A 19,995-nucleotide genomic window follows, 5' to 3' on the forward strand; every position below is an offset into this window, starting at 1 on the left:
TCTTTATTGCAACCCACAGGTTTCTCACTTTTACTCTTCTGATCCTCTCCCCCATCCCACCCCGGGAGAGTGAGCGGTTGGGTGGTACTTAGCTGCCAGCTGGGGTTGAACCAGACAGCACTAACCACTGAGGCTGGGGTTAAACCAGACAGCACTAACCTCTGAGGCTGGGGTTAAACCAGACAGCACTAACCACTGATGTAATGCTCTTTTACAAACTGCTTTGCTAAATACATGGTTTGGTTTAGCACTGTAGGCTAAAGCCTCCTCCTGGCTGGGGCTGTCAAGTCTATGACAGTCAGTTGCAAATTAAACAATCATTAAAACCGAATACCAATTTTACGAACTGAAGTTGAATGCTTCCCCAGCCGGGGGGGCTCTTTTCCCCTCCAAGGCTCGTGGGGCACCCAGAGGAGATGGGAACGGAAGGAGAGCTGGGGACTGCTGGAAGGAGGAGGGGGCAGGTATCATTTCCAGAGGGAGACAGGAAAGGAAGTTACCTCTAGAATTGATGGGAATGGAAACAGAGATGGGAAAAACAATTTAGAATTCCAGTTGTGACTCAGTTTTAATCTAACTGATGGAGCAAGGGAAAGGAGAGAGCACAGTTACAAGCCAGAATTAACGCCCTCACATACACTTCTGGTGGCAGGCCCCAACAAAGCTCCAATAGCTGGCAGGTAACAGGAGTCTGTTGTTACAAACCAGTTCACAGACCTCCTTTCTGTGGAAGATGTTTTGCATTGGTTTGAAATGTTATCAACAGGAAAAGTAACTTCTGAAACCAAAACCAGAGCTTTGTGCCATAGTCCAAACACAGCCAGGGAAGGACACAATGCAAAACCTCACAGGGCCAGGGTGCACGCAGAGAAGTGCAGTATTTGCAGTGGTGGCTCCAGATCGTGCTTTCCCACTGCTCTTACTGCTGATCGCTGCGGGACTGGAGGGGCTCCCAAAATTAACTGTAAATCCCCACCTGCAGACTGATGCTTCTCTGCAGTGGCACATCGTGTTGAATGAACACCCAAGCCCAACCTAGCAGCAAGGTGACACAGGGAAGAGTCTACCTGCAACTTTGCAGGCAGTGAACGGGATCCGCACGGGGTCTGGGCAGCGAGGGCTGCAGGGCCTTGCTTTGATATTCCAGGCTGGACCTCACGTGTGCCAGCAACACCCTCCCACGCGGTCCTGCAGCACTGTCAGAAGCAGTAGCCTGCTCACCTGCCAACACAACTCACGCATAGACAGATTAAACTGTCTTCTAAAACAAACCATTACAGCCTTTTGTACTGCAACTCACTGATTTACTTATCCCTCTTTGGGGATGTACACTTGAATTCTGAGGTCAGAAGATGGCCTGGTCCAAGCTGACCCTTGCTCCCCACATTTAAAGGCTTCATTTCAGGCAGCTGCTATAAACTTTGCAGGTCAAAAGAAGTCTGAAATGTGAGCACATCAGACTGCCTAAACAGGGGACTGAAGAGCGCCTCGTGACAAAAAACCCAAGAAAACCCAAATCAACCCACCAGCCAGAGCCTAGATTGTTCCTTCCAAATCTGGGAGGCTGATGGACCCATCAGGAACCTGGTTCCCCTGCAGCCAATGCGAAGAGGAACACAAGGACTGGCTGAGCCATGTCCTGCTTTCTCCTTTGACTGGGGGTACACGGCAGCAGCAGGGCACCACGGCTCAGCAGGAAGCAGCAAGACCCAAAGGCTTTGAAACACACATCAATGTTAGTCAAGGGAGCATGGGTCTTTTATGAACACTATCAGCAATCGCCACACCTCACTTTTCAGAGCAGAACGCGAGGAGGAAGTCACATGCAAGAGAGCTGCACTAATGCAGCACTGCGGGATAAGATTAAAACTAACAGGAAAAAAAAAGAATATTTCCAAGAGCTTCATATTTCAGTTGGTCACATGGTGATCTCTGCATTTCGACACTTGGGCATTAAAGTCTATCTACAAGGGCAATGGTTTCCATAGTCCTACCACCTGCCATTGGTAGGTAGCATGCGGGGGGTTCACAGGCAAGACTTGCCCCAAACATTGCTACTGCATCTTTTGCAACTATGTCACTTGGTCTGATAAGAGACTTGATCGCTCTAAACAAATTGTTCTTTGTGAGTGCTAAAGTACTACAAGGAGGAAAAGACAGCAAGAACCACAAGGACAGAAGGGCAAATCAGTCATGTTCTCTCAAATGGCAAGGAAATAAAAGTGAAGCAGGAAGAAAGCGGTACCTCTGTCAAAGGTCTCGGTCTTCTCTCTACAACAAATTCTGTGTGGCAGAGCTCACAGTAACTTGTGTTGGAGGAGGATAACCATTTTTCCAGGCAGCTCTTGTGCACGGTGCCCAGTGTTCCTGTGCAGTCACACGGGGAAAGCAGTCCCTCCCCATTTCCACCTTCGTGACAGATTCGACAGATGGGACCGTCACTAAAGAGGCAGACAAACAGAAGGAAATCACCATCAGAGCAGGCAGAACGATACAGCCACATCGGAGAACAGGGTCCGATCCCACCAAGCCCCAGAAGGGCACACGCACAGCAGGCAGCGCGTGGCAGAGCATGCCAGGCACGCTGCAACTCCCCAGGGCAGCCTGCTGCAGCAAGAAACCAGTCGCAGGGGAGTGTGGAGGTGCCTGGGACATTTTAGGTCAGCAAAATCTGGAAGCCATGTTGATGAGCACCACAACACCCAAGAGAAGCTGGCACATCAGCCAGAAGGGACCACAGCACGTGTATCCCACAATTTCCAGCTCTGCTCACAGCAGGCAGAGGGGCTGACACTGGACCCAAAACCAACCCTGAAGCACTTAGGCGAATCCGGAAGCCCAAAGCGAAGCCGGATGACCCACACTAGTCACAGCATGCCCCCAGCCAGCTGGAGCCACTCAAGAAGTTTGCAATCATAGTCACATTTATCAGATCACCTACTCACTCTCACCCCATCTCTGTCCTTCATCCTGAATTCAGCAGTAACTGCATAAGGAACAGCAGTATCTAAAGACACAACTACATTGACCCTGTAAGCTCAACTCTCCAAGGACACAACATATTTCATGGCAAACAGTCACTCAGACTAAGTTCTCAGCATACAAACCCTCTGCCCATCACACTGCAGTAACTAACGCTCAGCATCCTATCTGCACACCACCACGCAGAGAACCATTCTGCAGCATTCAGGCCTTTAATTGGCTACAAAACTGCCTTGGTGCTTCAACAACCACCGCTTCTCACTCCCTCCTCAACTAGAAGTTTCAACTACAGAATGAGGCCTCTTTGATCATGCTCAAGATCTGCTCTCTTTAGACCTCACAGAACCAGAGATGCTTATCAAGGGAAGTACCAAAAGCTTTCAGAGACACTTGCAACCTTCCCCACAGGAGGCCTGCACCGCTGATTGCGCTCGAACCATCCATTTGTTCCCAAGATGGTCCCTCACAGCTCTAATTGGCACCACTGACTGTGGACTATTAGTGCTACTGCTCCAACATCCAGCAACTGTTAGCTCAGGTGTATCAGATTATAGTCATGAGACAAATTTCCATCATAGACTAAAGTAATTTTTTTTTGCACCTACGTAAACTCAGAGCATCCAGTGTCCTCATGTAGCAAGGACTTTCTCTAGCTGCACAAAGAGCCAAGTCCTTTTCACCTGAAACCTCTCATTTCCTTGTTTTGTGTACTATCCCCTAATTCTTGTCCTATAAAAGACAAGGTTTTCCACACCCCCCCAGATTTACAGACCTCCACCATAGCCTGCTCAGTCACCTCTTTTATGAGCCTATTCAGTCATACCTTAGGCAGAAACACATCCACCCTTCCGATCACCTTCACTACCCTTCCCTCTGCTGCTTGCATTTCTGAAACATCCTTTTAGAGCTGCGGGGACCAGAGCTACAGTTTTCAAGATGCGGGCACACCAGGGATTTTTGCAGTGACCGTGTTCTGCTCTTCATTGCTTTCCTAAATCTTAGGACCTTATTTGCCTTTTGGTCACTGCTGCATGTAACTGCCACATGCCCAAGACCTCCTTTCTCCACAAACGCAATATGTAAATCCCGGACTACTGTTCATCTGCAACACTGCACACCGAACTGAAACCACTATTTTCACCTGCAGTCATTTCCAATTACATTCAGTTCCCTAAACTCAGGCATCTAGTGCCATTTTAGGTCCACGGGCATCCCAGCTGGCATCTGAAGGCACAGGTTACCTAGAAACCCTGTGCCACATCCGCCAGCCCCATAATGAGGATGTCTTGGGCTCCCTGGGAAACCTCAAAATGGCTCTAGACAAAGTTCACTATCTTCAGCAATTTGGTACATCTCTTCGGCGTTCATTGTTCATCAAGATCACTTAGGAATAAAATGCTGGACAGCAGAGGCCCAGTGCAGAGCTACCCTCCCTAGACCATGAAAACAAGTCACTCACCAGCATCTCACTTCTTTCCCACCTCCCAACCAGCCGTTTCTTTCACAAAACAACCATCCTCTTCTATCCATAGTTGCACAGATTTGGGGGTGGGAGAGAGGGTGAGAAAGGAACATCTTTATTTCAAAGACCCTATTGCATGCCTTCTTGAAATCCAGGTGAGCTGTATCAGCTACCACCTTTTTCCACATATTGCTGACAGTACAAAAGCCACACTGATCCCATCTCACAGTTCATACTCCACTGCTATTCTGACTTTAAAAAAAACACACCTGATTGCAAAAGAAGTTTGTGGGATTGCAATACAACAGTCAGAACAAGCAATGTGCAACCTTCAAAACTTCCATTAGTTTGCGCAACCAGAGAAAACAGAAAGCAAGGGCGAGACATGGAAACACAGTGCAAGGAAAAGGAGCATACTGGGGAAAAATGTTGGTGGGACATGAAGGGAAGAGAAGAACCAGCAAGAAAGTGAACATCAGTTCACTAAAGAGGAAGCAAGACTCCTCTCCTGGTGAACCAGAGGAGGTATCTACCACTTTCAACTCAATGTTTAGCAGGTTTCATCCCAGCTGGATTTTTAATCATATTTAGGGCTGTAAAGTGATGTACACCCACTTCACCCATGTCCTTCTCTCTGCCAAACATCACTGGTGAACCACTGACCTTTGTTCTCTACTCATTTTCACATGTCTTTTATTTAGGGGCCTTCTTCAGCTGGGACAATCCCTGAAACAGGAATCTGGAGAGGTGGTGCAAACTCCATCCTCAGAGATACTGAAAACTGCAGCAGACAAGGCTGAGCAGTCTGATCCGTATTTAAAGTTGGCCTTGCTCTGAAAGGAGGCTGGACCAGATGTTCTCCAAAATTCCCTTCCAATCTGAATTATTTGATGGTTCTGTAACCATTATTGCCATAAAGCTCAGTGCTGTATCAGAACAACAAAATTACAGTCTGCTCCCACAGCTTTAGTGACAGGGACAGACCAAGAAAACCCCAAGCCTCCAGTGCTCTCGTACATCTGTTATTTCCTCAGAAAAGCATCTGTAAGGTATTTCATCCGTTCTCTTCCTGTTCGAGAAGTTTCATATTTCCAGTGCATTAATATAACCTTGGCTACCAATAAACAATCCAGAAGGAAAAAATTTGCTGACAGTGTGAGAAAAAAAAAAAATTCTTATCAGACTCCATTTTCCTTCCTTCCTATCCAGAGGGGGAGGGGGCCTGGCCACACTCCCACACAATACACCCTCAAACAGAGTTTTCCAGCAGGCTGTATCAGTAATTCAACCTTCCAGTACAGTCACGCTGCTCCTGGCTTTGCCTTGCTAAGTGCTGGTGACAAGAAAGAGACTGAAACCCTCCACCACCAAAATGAACAAACTGGTGTCCCATGAAGATACATAAGGAATTCTGTTTTTTTTTTTTTAACCTGTAATTCCAGGCAGTTTCTACACTCAATTTTTAAGCTTCCACAAGTTTTAAGGGGTTGCACAACTTCTTGCCTAGCCTATCTGTTGTCAGAGAGCAAGCTCAGTTCCCCTCGCTTTTTTATTGACCTGCTCCAGGTTTGCTAGATACAGCAATTAAGTTTGCTTCTGTTCTCATCTAGCTTTCCTGCTTTCCTCCCCCATGTTTGCAGTCACCACTTTCACACCTCATCAACACTTGGTCAAATTAATTGAAAAAAATAACAGCTGTTCAGACAGGATTTGAACACAAAATGTGACCAGTCTCACTAGCCGGACTGAACAATGCTGCCAAGTGTCCTCTGTTCTGGAAGCTGCTCAAAATACGTGGTAAGTCACATGAGGAAGAGTCTGAGCAAGTGAAGCTGCCACACATCCCCTCTAGCAAGAGCTGGACACTGCAGTTCCTGCAACACAAACACCCTCCTTTCCCTGGGGCTCCAAATCGACACCACGCCTCTACTCCCTGACCATCACGGAACAGGGGCTGTGCTCCACTTTCAGCCCTTAATCATCTCCATGAACAACATGCTACCCTTGCTAGCATGGCATCTCACCTCCACTGCTGCTCAGCAAGGCCTTGACAGAGCCACACGTGAGAGGCTGCCTGTCCCATCTCACACTGCAGGCCTGGGGGGGTTTTGATGAACACGTGAGTCCCGATTCACCAGCACACGCAACAGCGTGAGCTCCCGCAAAGAGAGCACAGGCCTGGGAAACATCTGGCTGACGAGGATTTACACTCAGCATTGGTGCCCCAGAGAACTCCTTCACAAACAAGACGTTGTCGTCTCCCTCTACCCCTAGAGCCACAATAAAAAGGGGAAAAAAAAGCCCAGATGCAGTAATCCCAAGCCCCTTCCCTGAAGCTGCCTTACCTCTGCGCACCCAGCGCCTTGATCACCGTCGAGAGGAGCCGTCCATCCTTGGCGGTGACCTGCGTGACGTACTGCGGGCGACCGATGTCGGAGTCCTCCACGGACTTGGAGAGAGCGGCGCTTCCCGGGCAGTCGCAGAGGGAGCCGGGGAGGTGGCAGCAGTCGCCTGTCGTCATGGCAGCTCCAGGCCCCTCTGCCCCGGGGACCGGCACCGGCCGCACTGAGACCTGCGGGAACGGCACCAGGGTGAGAGCCCAGTACCCCAGAACACCCGACCGAGGCACAGCCCCCCCCTTGCCACATTCCTCCAGGCCCACTTGGGCTGGCAGCACCCCAGGGCCCCAACAGCCATGGGTTTTGCTAGTCCTCTGTCCCCTTTAATAGGCTTTGTGAGGCTGCCTTACCATAAAATTAAGCCTTCAAGTGTCCTACTTACATAATTTAGTGTCAGAACTGCAAATTTGCCTTTCCCAGAGAGAATTCCTGGTACCCAGCCTTTAACCTGATGACGCCTTTCAAACCAAACATGCTGATGCAGAGATGAGGAAGGCAACCAGAAACCTTACAGGCCCGTGTCGTTCTGGCTACAGCTGACCTGAAAACTTATGTTCATAGACTGCAAAAGTTGCAAACTTTCACCTGAACACAGCACTTAAACCACTTGGCGTGGTTCAGTTCAGGGACACCCTTCTCTCAGCTGCATTCAGGTGCTTTCTGAGCCCTTTGAAGCCTGTCCACCAAACTCAAAAGGCTCCCCCCCCTTTCATTTTATATTTTTTTATTTCTTTACAGAAATGCACACGCTTCCATTTCCACATCCCATGTGGTACATCCCAACAGTGAACATGGGGGTACTAACCACCCAAAAGCGTTAAAATCCTCCCAGAGCTCTACAGAAAGGGCAGAGGGCCAGTTTTCCTCCTTTGCCTTTCTAACTGTTCAGACCAATCATGATTTTTACAACAGTCACGTGCAAACAGCAAAGCACACCATCACATTTTCAGCACCTCTGCAACTCACCCAGCAAAGAGAACACAAGGAACAAACAGCAAATGCAAGAATCAGGGGGAAGATGCAGAGAAAAAGCCCAACATGACAAACCAGGAGCTGGCTCAGAGAAGCCACGTGCAGATGGGAGAGATCTCTGCCTTTGAGGGACGGCAGCAGCTCACCCAAGCTGCCAGCAACAGCCGTGTTCCTCCCTGGCAGGGGTTATCCCAATCCCAAAGACAGGCATGCTTTGCAGATTCAGAAAAATCCCATTTTCTCCAATCTCCTTTAGCCTGGTCCCTAAGAGGCAGCTGTGCAGAAATAAAGAGCTGGGGTTACAATTAGTCACAAGCTGAACGCAAGCCAACAACATTGTACTGCTGGTAAAGACCAAAATCCTTGTGTCTGTAAACAGGACTGCCTTATGTAAGGCACGCACAGTAATCCCTGTGCACCAGTACTGCTGGGATCATAGCTGGAATGGAGTCTCATCCTGGTGGCTGGATTTCAAGAGAGAAACAAACCCACAGAAGTTCAACTGAAAGCAATGAAAAGGTTAAAAGGGAAAAAACCCACAACCAAAAATAACTCCAATCCCAAAACTTAACAAAGAAGAAATATGAAAAGAATTAGGTTTGTTTAATTTAGGGGATGTGGGGGGGGAATCTTCAATCTCCATCTCCTGGAGGTACAAGCAGGCAAACAAACCTTCGCCATTCCATCCAAGGCAACGCTTTTTTGTTTCAAGATCTCTGTGCACAACAGGAGGCAAACATTCCCATGAAACTGCAGTTTCGTCAGGTTCAGCTAAGCCTAAATCAAACTAAAATAGCTAAAGAAAATAAGGGCTTGTTCCTGGTTGGAGGCTTGGCCAGACTACAGAGGAAGAAAACAAAAAGCACAAGTGTTCTTTCGTGTCTTGGAAATTAAGCAACTCTTACACAACCAAGGGCTTCGTCTGTCAGGACGGGTCCCTTCATGGTGAACGTGTTCAAGAGAGAGCGCACTTCACTGGTGTCTCATCACCAGACACCACCTTTAGTAGCATCCCCTCAAGTTACGGAATATTTTCTAATTTCTAGTAGAAAAGTTTCTAATCCCTTTATTAAAGCTGCTCTTGCTAACTATCTGTAATCCTTCCTCTGCATCTGAACAGGAATAAGCTTAAGCTTGTGAGCAGGTCAATCCCCATCGAAACAAATGGGAATCTTTCCATCAACTTAAGGAAGAACTTAAACTCAGCATTACCTTGACTCAGCCTCTCTTTCCACCTGTGCAAAGAGCACACAGGGTTAGAACCACTTTTCTTATTGCTGTCCTTTAAAAAAAGAAAAGGCTACAAGCTCTCCAACTTTAAGGAGCAAAAAGTAAGATGATAAATGCCAGTGGAATGACTTAAGTCAGCTGTTTTGCAAGTTAAGGAGTTCTTTCAATTTTAAAAGCCTCTTACTGAACCAGGCATGAGAAGATATATGCTCTTAATAAAAAGGTCGGTTCCATTTGTTCAGCCAAAACATTGTTTATTTTTAAGTCCAGAGGAAAAAGGTCCATTCTGAGTATTGGAATAAAACTGCCCTCACTCCCTGTGTCCTGGGAGCATTTATACTGAGGCTCTTTGTGCTCCACATCTGACAGATACAGGCAGCACCATGTCCTTGCCCTGGCAGCCCTATTCAGGGCTGAAAGGGAATCACCACCCTGCTGTCCATCAGGAAACACACGGCTTTCTATTACAAGTTATTTGGCATTTGCTTGTCGGGGTCCATCCCAGGGTGGAACCTGAAGTCACCGCTTTAATATCTGACTTACGCCATTCAGCAAATACAAAGGAAAAGCAGCAAGATTTTCATGGATACAGTTAGTGAGGAAGTAGCTGAAATCCAAAGATAACATCTGCAGTGCACTCCAGTTCCAATTTCATACCCAGCTGAACATGAACCATGGTGTACAGCCAAGCCAGTCCCTTTCCCCGCTCCCTAAAGGCTCAGCTCATCAACACGCAGCCAGCTCCACAACTGTCAACAGCTCATCGAACCCAAACCCAACCTTACAGCAGAAACACCACAAACTCAGAGTCAGAATCAAGACCCAAACAGTTGGTTTGAACCACACACTGGCTTTTTTTCTGGGCAGCTGCAATTTCTGAGCCCATTCCTTAGGGATACATTTCTTGTTCTCATTTAAAAAAAAAAAGTCTCCAAGACATTAGGTTTACTATCAATATCCCCTCTGCTGCCACAGTTAGACATGAGCAAATAAATCAGAAGTCTCTTCTCAACAATATTTTGTATCCTTAGCTTCTCAGCAGATCCAGGGGCTGAGTTTGTAGAGATTACTCAAATTGAAGAAAAACAAACCCTGTTTGTGGAAAGTTGGCTCAGAAGAATGAGTTATGCACTAGGACTCCAGAACTCAAACACGTGCAGCGAGATGAGCCGGTTCCTCGAAGCTTGTGCTTCTTCGCTGCTCCAAGGCAGAGACCACGGTGCTGCTGCAGGGTCCTGCATGCTACCCGGCTTACGCCAAACACACCAGCAAAATATCCCCCTTGTCACTCTTCAGGCATTGCAACAAGTGATTCAGTTTATATCATCCACAGGGCAACAGGGGTTTCAAAACTCTCTCAAATGACTGAACAGCTCAAGACTGTAGAGATCAGGCTGGACCACTGCTCTCCATCCAGAAGACATCCCAGCAGGAACAAGCAGAAGACAAGGAGCTAAAGGGTCCCCCAGCTCAGTTCTGCATATCTAGACTTTGCAGCCAGATAAGACAGTTATTTCTCCCAGACAGGGAAACCATAGCAGGCCAGAAAAATACCTTGATCAAAGCCACAAAGAGAAAAGCCACAGTCAAGATGAGAAAGAACAACAACAGGAAAGGCTCTGATGGTCAAATGATGACAGCAAAGGGGAATTGTTCGGTGCAGGTCGTGGCTCCTCTGGGCTGCTCACAGCCTGTCTACATGATGAATATTTCAAGCGGTGTAAACCCTCAGAGCAGTTCTGAGGTTTTGATAGGATACAGAGCAAATTGGAACTAGAGCCAGCTCCACCTTCTTTCGGTGCAGCTCATATGCACCAGCTTCTGTACAGATTAGCTTCCCTGGAACATCTCCACCAGGAAAAAAAACCCACCTCCTGGCAAGGCTGCCAGCAGCTAAGTCTGTTCCTCTCACTGAGCAACCCATTTCCCTGATGACCGTAACCAAGACCTGTCACCTCACTACAGCACCGCCAGGTTGTGTAGCCAACGTAACCCACCCATCTGCACCTAAGTACCTTTTTTTTAAGATTTAGTTAGTAACCCACTCACTATGTGCAGATCACCTGACTGTTGTTCATGCAAGCCGACGTTTAACCCCCAGGAGCAAGGCTACCCAGCCTGCTTTCCAAATCCATTTTAGCTAACTTGGGTATGCAGACACTGAGTTTTCAAATCATATGATCCTGCAAACGTCATCAGTGAACCAAAGGTTTTTGGTGCTAAAGGGCATTTCCAAACATCAATGCTTTCCTTTTCACCACGAAAACCGGATTTCCCAAATCCTGGGGCCCTAAGATCATCTGAACACAAACTTCTTGAGGGAGACAAGTACAAAGAATTGCTTCCTTCACCACATCTAAGCACCTGCTCCCACACACCCTGTCTCATCCAGCTAACACACATCTTTCCATGGCCCAAGTCCAATCCCAGGCCTGCAACATGTCTCAGCACCCAGCTCTGCCTGCTGCAGGTGGCTGCAGTGCCTAACGCGTATACCTGTGGCCTCTGGGCGACTGGCAGGGTACCCCCTCCTATACATCACAGAGGGCAAGCTCTGGCCGCCAGACCCTCGCACCCACAGTGATCACACACCCTCAGATACTGCCACCAAAGCTACGCATGGGTGGGATGCGATGAGTGGCCTGAAATGCAAACCTTTTAACAGTAGCAGGGAGCACAAGTGGTTTAATCTCAAGAGAAAAAAAAAACAAAACACCACCACACCCCCCTCCCCCAAGAACTGGTCCCAAACTGCTTTGTTTTTCAGTTTTGTTTGTTTAAACATACTCTCTGCTGAGGGTTGAAGACTGCAGCATCTTTTTGTTCTTTAAAAAAAAAAAAAAAAAGTACATGATTTTGTACATCAATTATCTGACTCCCAAAAGTTACCCTGCAGGTCTGCTGCATAACACCCTAAAAGCACCCGAAAAGGCAGCAACAGATCTGCCCACACCTGATCCATCAGCTGAAGATAGCTCTAGAGCTTCACAAGATGTGCCCCCAGACACAGGGAGGGGAATTCTGCTGTGAGACCTCACCACAACTCTCACATCGCCCAGGACTTGGGAAGAAATCTTGTGAGTCATATGCTCAGAAGTCATCTGAATGCAACAGTCCTACAAGTCAGGGTGCAGCAAGCCCTGTTAGTGAGAAAAGTGACACAGCATTTCATGACATATACCCCAACACTTTTAAAGCACAACAGCTTTTGAAGCATTTTAGAATTTGGTGGATAACACACAGGAAAGCATTTCACTCCCCAGGAGCTTCTCAATTTCCTGCCTCGCCTGCAACATTTGGTTGACAGTCACAGCTAAAGGAGGTGCTGTAAAAACTTCAGCATTAACTTGCTCCTCAGAGAGCGCCAGTGGAGCAATGCTGTGAATCACTCACGGGACAGACCCGTCCCTGGGCTCAGAACAAACCAAACCCCAAAAAGCAAGAAAAAAGAATAATCAAGGGACAACATCCTGCTAGCTTGTGAACCTTCTAATAAAGCTTCACACCAGAAACCTCCTCCTACACCTTTAACAGCAAAACACGCATGCTGAGATACCGTGAAGCACCGCTGCTGTCCCCAGAGGCTTACCTGTCTCATCCCTAGGGCTGAATTTCAAACATTCATAAGATACTCCAAGTTCAACCATGTAACACCCAGGAGGAGGTTAGACGCTTCTAGGAAGCAGCCTTTTTGGACTCCTGTTTTTGTCATATTTGTACATTATCTACTACTTGCCAGGAACTCGACTCTGCTGCCTCTCAACTATTCCAACAGCACAACCAGCAGCAGTGAAATAGTACCACAAGCCTTGAGTTACTAAGCTCTGGCTGAGGACAAACTACCAAAACTTCTCTATATCAAGCCACTATTTAGGCATATTTTAGAAGCTCTCTGAAGTCTTGATTATTCAGACTATGGTTTGATGGCAAATCAGTTTGTTTTCCAGACACAGATGAAGAGACAGTCTTCCACAGAATGTGGTTTATTAATTTTTTTCCAAACAGACACATTGTCAGGATCGGACTTCTATTCCCTGTTGGTAAAGAAATATTGCAATCAGCCTTTGTGATCAATATACTGTTGTTTTCCAAAGCCTGAATCCACACACATCTCACTTCTCCAAAACTCTCAGCATATCTGATCAACCTCTGCAGCAGCCGCCCTTCATCACCCTGTCGTGCAGCACTGGCAGACCAGCAACAGGCAAAGATGAAACCCACGTGGAACACTGCCTGCAGGTCTCAGGGGGCTCCCACTGGGAGCGAACCCTAATCTTCAAACAAGGCCATAGGGATGGGCCTTGTGCGAAAATAGCAGAGCTCCCCTTACCCCAGATTTCGGGGTACCTATCATGTTGTTCACCCCCTTGTTTTTCAACCAAACTTCATTTTACAAGAACGTTGCTTCATAAATATGTTACTCAATATTCAAAAAGAAGCAAAAGGTTCAAGTTTGCATGTTGAGAAAAAGCTCAGCATAAAAATGAGAAGCGTAAAGGATGATTTTTTTCTTGCTGTAAGCTGTACTTGGGAAAGATCAGGCCGTGCGTTACAGCTGGAGTGCCAAAATGAACAAAGTTATCTCAGATCTTCTGAGACTTGTTATCTTCCACAAGACCATATGAAAGGAAAGTTTACTGCACTTTAATTACCAACATCTGGAAAAACGAATTGCAACATTAGGAGAAAATTCTTTGCAGAGGGTATCTCCAACTAAAAATCAGCCATTCAGCCATTTTAATAACAAGTTTCATAAGGAAACAACTGAAAACCATCTGGGACATGAGAAACACCTGCTGCTCCTCTGAGTATTCAAGACATCAGATTTCAGAGGTGAACAGCAGCGCAATTCACTATATCATGCAACTACATAGACCCTGTGCCTACCTCCCTCTGCATTTTGTCACTCTCCTTCTGCGGGGAAAGAGAGATGCATTAGTAAGACTTGAAAGTTCTACTGAAATCATGAACCAGGGTGAAAAAAAAAATCAGTTCTCATGCCCAGAAAGCAATGCTTGCAGAAGTGCTGCCCATCAGTGGGGAAAACAACCGTTCCACCACCCACAAGCACATCCTTGCCCTGCTCCCACCCAACAGTGCTGCTCCTGAAGGCACCAGAGCCATGTGGCCTCTCACTTCTCTCTGCACCCGTGTCATCTACCAAAATAACAGCAGCAACAACGCAACTGCTTCCTAGCCCCACCGCTTCAGAGAGCTCCCCTTTAAAGAGAGGCAGCATCTGCAGCAACCACAAAGCGCAAGGGCACCCAGTCCTATGCAGTCACTTGCCAGGCAGTTTTAGTTTACTCAGAGCAAATTGATTTTCCAGCTCTGGGTAATACATCAGGAAAAAAAACAACTTTAGCGTGGCAGGAATGCATGTACCAGATCAACACAGAAGCGCCCACACAACGTTGGACTGGTCAGTCCCTCAACGGGCATTACTCAGAAGGATGCAAAACATTATTTCAGGATCAGGAATCTCATGCCAGGAAGAACATGAGTTTTCCTCAGTGTTTTCCTCCTTGGTTTATAAAGCACCATTTACACTGTTATACAAATAATAACGCTCTGCTTGGAGACAAACTGGAGCTGGAACAAACCACTTGCCAGCACGCAGCAGCCCTGCTTGCTCCAACTGCTCAGAGCCGCGTGCGGCCGGCACGCAACCACCGCTCGAAACCAGGCAGCGCTGATCTGCAAACAGATATTGGATCCGGAATTTAACTTGCCTATTTATATTTTTCAACCTAGCTCTTTCACTGTACAAATCTCTTTAGCACACTCAGTTTTCAAAGGGCTTTCCAGCAAAGGCACCACCACAGCCTCTGACCCCACCACCCATCTGCATCTGAAGAGCTCCAAAGCAGACACCAGCTGAGAGCATCCTCCCTCTCCATGGTCGGCCAAAGAGGAGGATTAGCTGATCCTAGCCGATTTCACTGGTGTCTCCCTTCTGCCCACTCCTTACCGCTACAAATTCCCTCCTCAATCCTGAAGTGAAACTTCACAATAGGTATCAGTGCTGCAAAATCCCAATCTCTCTCACTCTCAAGTTTCCAATGTTTTGTTTAGGCTGCATTTCTAGTTTTTCTGGAGACACAGGACTCAACTGATTTGTCTACAGGGAAGTACAAGAAAAACTGGGAGGAAATAAAAGTTGAGAACAGGCCAGAATTGTAGTTTACATTTTCCCTCCCACCATTCTCAAATCTAAACCCAAACAGCTTTCAGCTGAAACAGGACTAAAGCTCTCAAAGCTTCAAACAAAGAAATAGGTGTTAAAGCCAAGACTGCAAGAGCTTGGTGCATTCCCCTATTTCCAGAGAAGTACTTTAGGTCTGATTTGTTTGTACTCGTATTTGCCAAGCCAGTACTGCTCCTTGCCCCTTGTTCCCTCTTTTTGGGAACAGCAGGAAAATGTTTCCCTCAGTCTATCACTGACTTCATGACAACTGATTAAAGTTGCAAGAGCAGTTACAGCATGCCTGCCCTTGAGGTTAACCACACATCATCATCTTGGGTTATATCAGGAATTGAAGTTCAGTTAGAATTGCTACGTAAAATCTGGTAGAAAATTTACAGATGCCTATTTCGATTGAAAAGGGGGACAAATCACAGATGCCAAACTGTAACACTGCTCGTCCTAGAGAGGTCTGGGGCAAGGAATGCACTTGCACAGCTGACAGGTAGGAAGAGCTGCAGGTCAGTACAACTCCTGCAGAGCTATTCACTTTAGTAGAGGATACAAAGGGTTCAGGCCCTGCCCTGAGACACTTTGTCAGTCCATGCCTTCAAGATTTTGCCATTCTGCGTTTTACCATCAGTGCTCAGAGCTCTCACAACCTGTAACCATCACAGCTATAAAGGGACATATTCCACCACCAGGAAAAGTGGCCAAAACCGTAAGAAGCCCAGTAGCAACTTCCCCACTTTTACACAGTCAAGCACCCTCCCAAATGCTCAACAAGTGGGTAACTGCCTCTCCCAGCAGAGCTGCGTTTGCTGATGATGATGACCTGGAGCCCACCTGGTCTAACTACAGCAAACACAGCACAAAGATGACAGAGCGAGGATGACAGCATCCTCCCCGGGGGAACAGCGCTGCTGCAGTCGGAGCAGGGAAGACCAGCCTGGGAGAGGTGGAGGACCTGCTGTTCACATGCATGACATTAACTGTCTCGAACTGTGCCTCAGCATAGAGTAATCCATCATTTTAGCACCAGAGAAAGCTATTCTACACAAGCTTCATGGAAACTGCTTGCTTACCCTTCACCTTAATTTGCTGCTGTGCTCGCTTCCTTCACATAAAAGTGAACCACGGCTTTATTTTTCATACTATTTGTCTTTTACATCACAGAGACTGTGTGCCTGTTTCTTACTAACTTAGAAGTGGTTAGTGTGGTTTCAAGGGGACAAACATAAGTAAACAGAGATCATTTCTCTCTCATGGGAAGGCTTTGAGCTAAGAGCATACATAAGCATAAGTTAACCAGAATAAGTAAGACGCGGGGGCAGAAAAGACCCACCAGTTATGAACTTTAATCTGGAGAGGGGAAAAAAAAAAGTTTAGAAAACAGAAACTCTGATATCTCCAAATACCCAAAGCTGAGTCAAAATCAAGTGAGGGAAAAATAAACTCATATAGTTCAGGATGCCTGATTCCTCCTTTTGTCTTCTAAGAAAAGGTTCTATGGTTTTTAGTGTAAAAAGTCAAGCTATTTTAAACAACAGTGAAAAAAATCCCTTAAATGCACATTTTGCTTTGTATCGCTGCCTGCAGAACCCCTACGAAGTCACATCCTGAGGACTTGAAGCAGTCGCTCAGAACTAACAGAGTCTCAGAGCTTGTACCCAGCCTCCACTCGCCCAGCTTGTGCTGGATGCATTTGTGGTCATGCTGTTTCAAGGAATCTATGCTCCCAAGGAAACATTGTGTCCTGCACTTGCTTGATAGGGGCCAGCATCAATAACCTAGAATGGGAAAGCCCTTCTTCCAGCATCTATTAAGTCAAGAACGCTATTTACAATTAGTACATTTGTAATACTGCTCATTTGCATGGTCTCCTTGGCATTCTGTGTGGAGTGACCTCACTCTGCAGCCTCAGTGCAATTCCACAGCAAAAAAAGGGGCAGTCAAACACATCAGAAACAAGAAACCATTAGTTCCAATGCTGTTACCACTTAAAGACTGCCAGTGGTGTTAATTAGCTAACCACACACAGACAACCCAGGTTTTACAGCTGGTATTTAATGTCCATGGTATACTCATTAAGCTCACACTTGGCTGTTTCCTGCGCCACCCGGTCCACTCCTAGTGAAGTTAACACTTCCTTACTGATGGAGGCTGCCTGTAATGCTCCACAACGCATGCTTGGGGGTAGTTACACCTTGTGTCCTCAACTGGAGTTACTAAATTCACTGTTCCAGTGCATGCAACAAAGGGATTTTCCAGTCCCAGCTCCTTTCCCTTCAAGCCTCTGTTTCTGAAAGGGGACACACCATCACAGTTTCAAATGCACCTGGAAAACCAGAGCTCTTCTAGCCCCCCAAACACTCTCCCCTGCAGCTGTCTCCATAATCCTTTGGAGATGCAAAAAAGTATTCAAACTCTTAAGCCTTGGAAAGACAAGGCTAACATCCAGCTGTTAAAAGGATTATTCTGTGCATGCGCGAGCTTGGCAACGGAGCAGGGTTGTACGTCCCCATGAGCAGGGTGGATAAAGGGGACTGGCCACAGCCATCAGAGCTGACCTACCACAGCGGCATCACTGGCATTCTTGACAAGAACCTGGAAGAAGGTTGAGAAAGTGCTAGAAACTATATCAGAGGGGAAAGACACAAATGCTTGCTGAAAGGAGAGTGAAGCAGAGAATGAGAATCCCGAGGCAGGTGAGGGCTGGTAACAGGGAGAGTTGCGAGGGGGATATAAACAGCCCCTTGAGTATGAGCAAATAAAGGGCACAGGGTGGGATGAGAAGCACATCCCCACTGACAGATCTTCATCACACACACATCAGGGCAGGACAGCCTCATCTCCAGACACCACGGGGACAGTGCGCTGAATACAAACAAGTCTGCTGAAAAGCTAGAGCTGCTTCGGCTAACCCTGGCATTTCCAGTTACTCATCATCAGTACTGACTTGAGAGACACCCCACCTGTCTCCTTGTAAAATCTGAGCTCTGCACAGCTTCCTCCGAGAGGACAAGTCATACAACAGCCTGAACTCTCATAGGGGCCGTAGCATCATATAGCGCGGGTGTCACCCCACATTTAGGCGAGCACCATTTCTGTGGGTGTAACAGCACAGGCAATTGCACAGACAAGTGAGAAGACTCAGTCAAAGACCATCACATGGCATTTCGGTTTTTAATCTTGGTCTTCCCATCAGATAGAGAACATGCTCATATGACAAGAGCAAATATTTGAGACCATGAGAAAAGTACCTTCAATGTCACAATCATCTTCACGTACATGAGCCACAGGCTTGGCCCTTGGACAGATCCCACAAATGAGCAGTTTTGGCCCCTGTTGCTAGCAGTTAAGTTGCCTCAAGAAAACTGGTTTAAATGAGATAGAGAGATTTACAGGTCCTAGTTTAAGAAAAGTCAATCACAAACTCTAAGCTTATGCCACAGAGGAAGACAGCCGGTGCTCCAACACACAACTGTAGCAAGTTCTTCTATTTTGCTGTGACACTGAACTTACTCTCTTTGGAAATCTCTGTAACAAGCTCTACAAGACAGTGCACTCCCTGTCATGCCACGCAGCACTCAGTAGGTCAAAAATATGCATTAGAACAAGAGCCAGTAACACTCCAAAACAGGAGGAAAAAACAGGCATAGGTGTCTACTTGCGAAGAAATCTTTTCCTAATAACTACTTCTACCTGTGGAAACAAAGTCTGACGAACAGATATAAAAAACCTGCTGCTCCAAACCTCCAGGCCTACAACATCTTCCTCCCAGGTTGAGTTTCTACACAGCACCCCCAGCTTTTCCACGCAGGGGATGGATGCCAGCCCCCTCCCCGTCCTCCGCCGGGAAGAGCCGCAGGCCCGCAGAGAGGGGCCGCAGCTCTGCCTTCAGCAGGCGGCGGAGGCACGGCAGGGCCGGCTTACGACCTCGCCCGGGACACCGCGAGCGCTCAATAATAAAGCCCGGTAGCCCGGGGGCAGCTGGCTCGCCCGGCGGCCCGGGGCCGGCAGGAGCGGACAGAGGAGCCGGCGACAGCTGCTCCCGGGAAGGCGGCTGCGGTGAGAGCGCGGCCAGGTCAGCCATCCTCCCGCGGCGCAGCGCGCCCCGAGGCACAGCTCCAGCACCCGAGCACGGGCGGCGGGACGCTGCCAGACACCGGGGCGCTGAGCACACCCCCGCGGCGGAGACCCTCCCCCGAAGCGCGGCTGGGGCACCGGATGGGCTGTCAGGGCTCTCGGGCCCGCAGCCCCGGGGCGGCCAGAGCGCGGCCCGCCCGCCTCGGCCTGCCCGGGACGCCGCTGCCGCCGCAGCCCCACACCGGAGGGCGGCGCGGCCCGACCCGGCCCCGCCGGCAGCGGGCAGGGCGCGGCCCCCGGCCGGGAGCGGAGCGCTGGGCCGGGCCGGGCCGGCGGTGGCCGCTGCCCCCGGCGCCCCGCAGGTGCCGCCCCGCCCCACCCGGTACCTGCGGTCCCGGCGCCCGCGGCCCCTCAGCGCGGCGCGCGCCGCCCCATCGCCGGTTCCTGCGGCCGCCGGGCGCCGCCCACCCGCGACAGCCCGCCCTCACAGCGGCGTCGCCGCCGCCCGCCAATCCCCGCGCCGCACTGCGCTGACGTCAGCGCCGGCTCACCCAATGGGCTGCGCGGAACCCGGCCGGCGTCGCAACGCGACCACGCTGGCAACAGCCGCGGGCCAATAGGGACCCGGCAGCGCGGCCGCGCCCCGCCCCCCGGCCAAGGGCACGCGCGCCCCGCCC

At 48.5% G+C, this 19,995-nt stretch overlaps 1 protein-coding gene across 8 annotated transcripts in view; it reads right to left on the bottom strand.

Moving 5' to 3' along the window:
* The window catches only part of MARCHF2 (membrane associated ring-CH-type finger 2), a 38,999-nt gene extending 19,182 nt beyond the window's left edge, over positions 1-19,817 (bottom strand). For 3 of the 8 annotated variants that reach the window (XR_012621140.1, XR_012621138.1, XR_012621139.1), the window contains exons 1-2: positions 6,790-7,016; positions 2,246-2,441 (exon numbers count right to left, since the gene is read on the bottom strand). Coding sequence is in view for 5 of the 8 variants with exons in the window: in XM_074809077.1 (XP_074665178.1) it covers positions 6,790-7,016; positions 11,999-12,146 (375 nt within the window). In the remaining 3 variants the exon portion in view is untranslated. Of the gene's footprint in view, positions 1-2,245; positions 2,442-6,789; positions 7,219-7,961; positions 11,978-11,998; positions 19,490-19,704 lie in introns of those variants that run through there. The other 5 variants (XM_074809079.1, XM_074809080.1, XM_074809078.1 and 2 more) reach the window with 5 other exon arrangements.
* Positions 19,818-19,995: the final 178 nt, after the last annotated feature.

The sequence above is a fragment of the Strix aluco genome, chromosome 29 (assembly GCF_031877795.1).
Source record: "Strix aluco isolate bStrAlu1 chromosome 29, bStrAlu1.hap1, whole genome shotgun sequence".
Classification (NCBI taxonomy): Eukaryota; Metazoa; Chordata; class Aves; order Strigiformes; family Strigidae; genus Strix; species Strix aluco.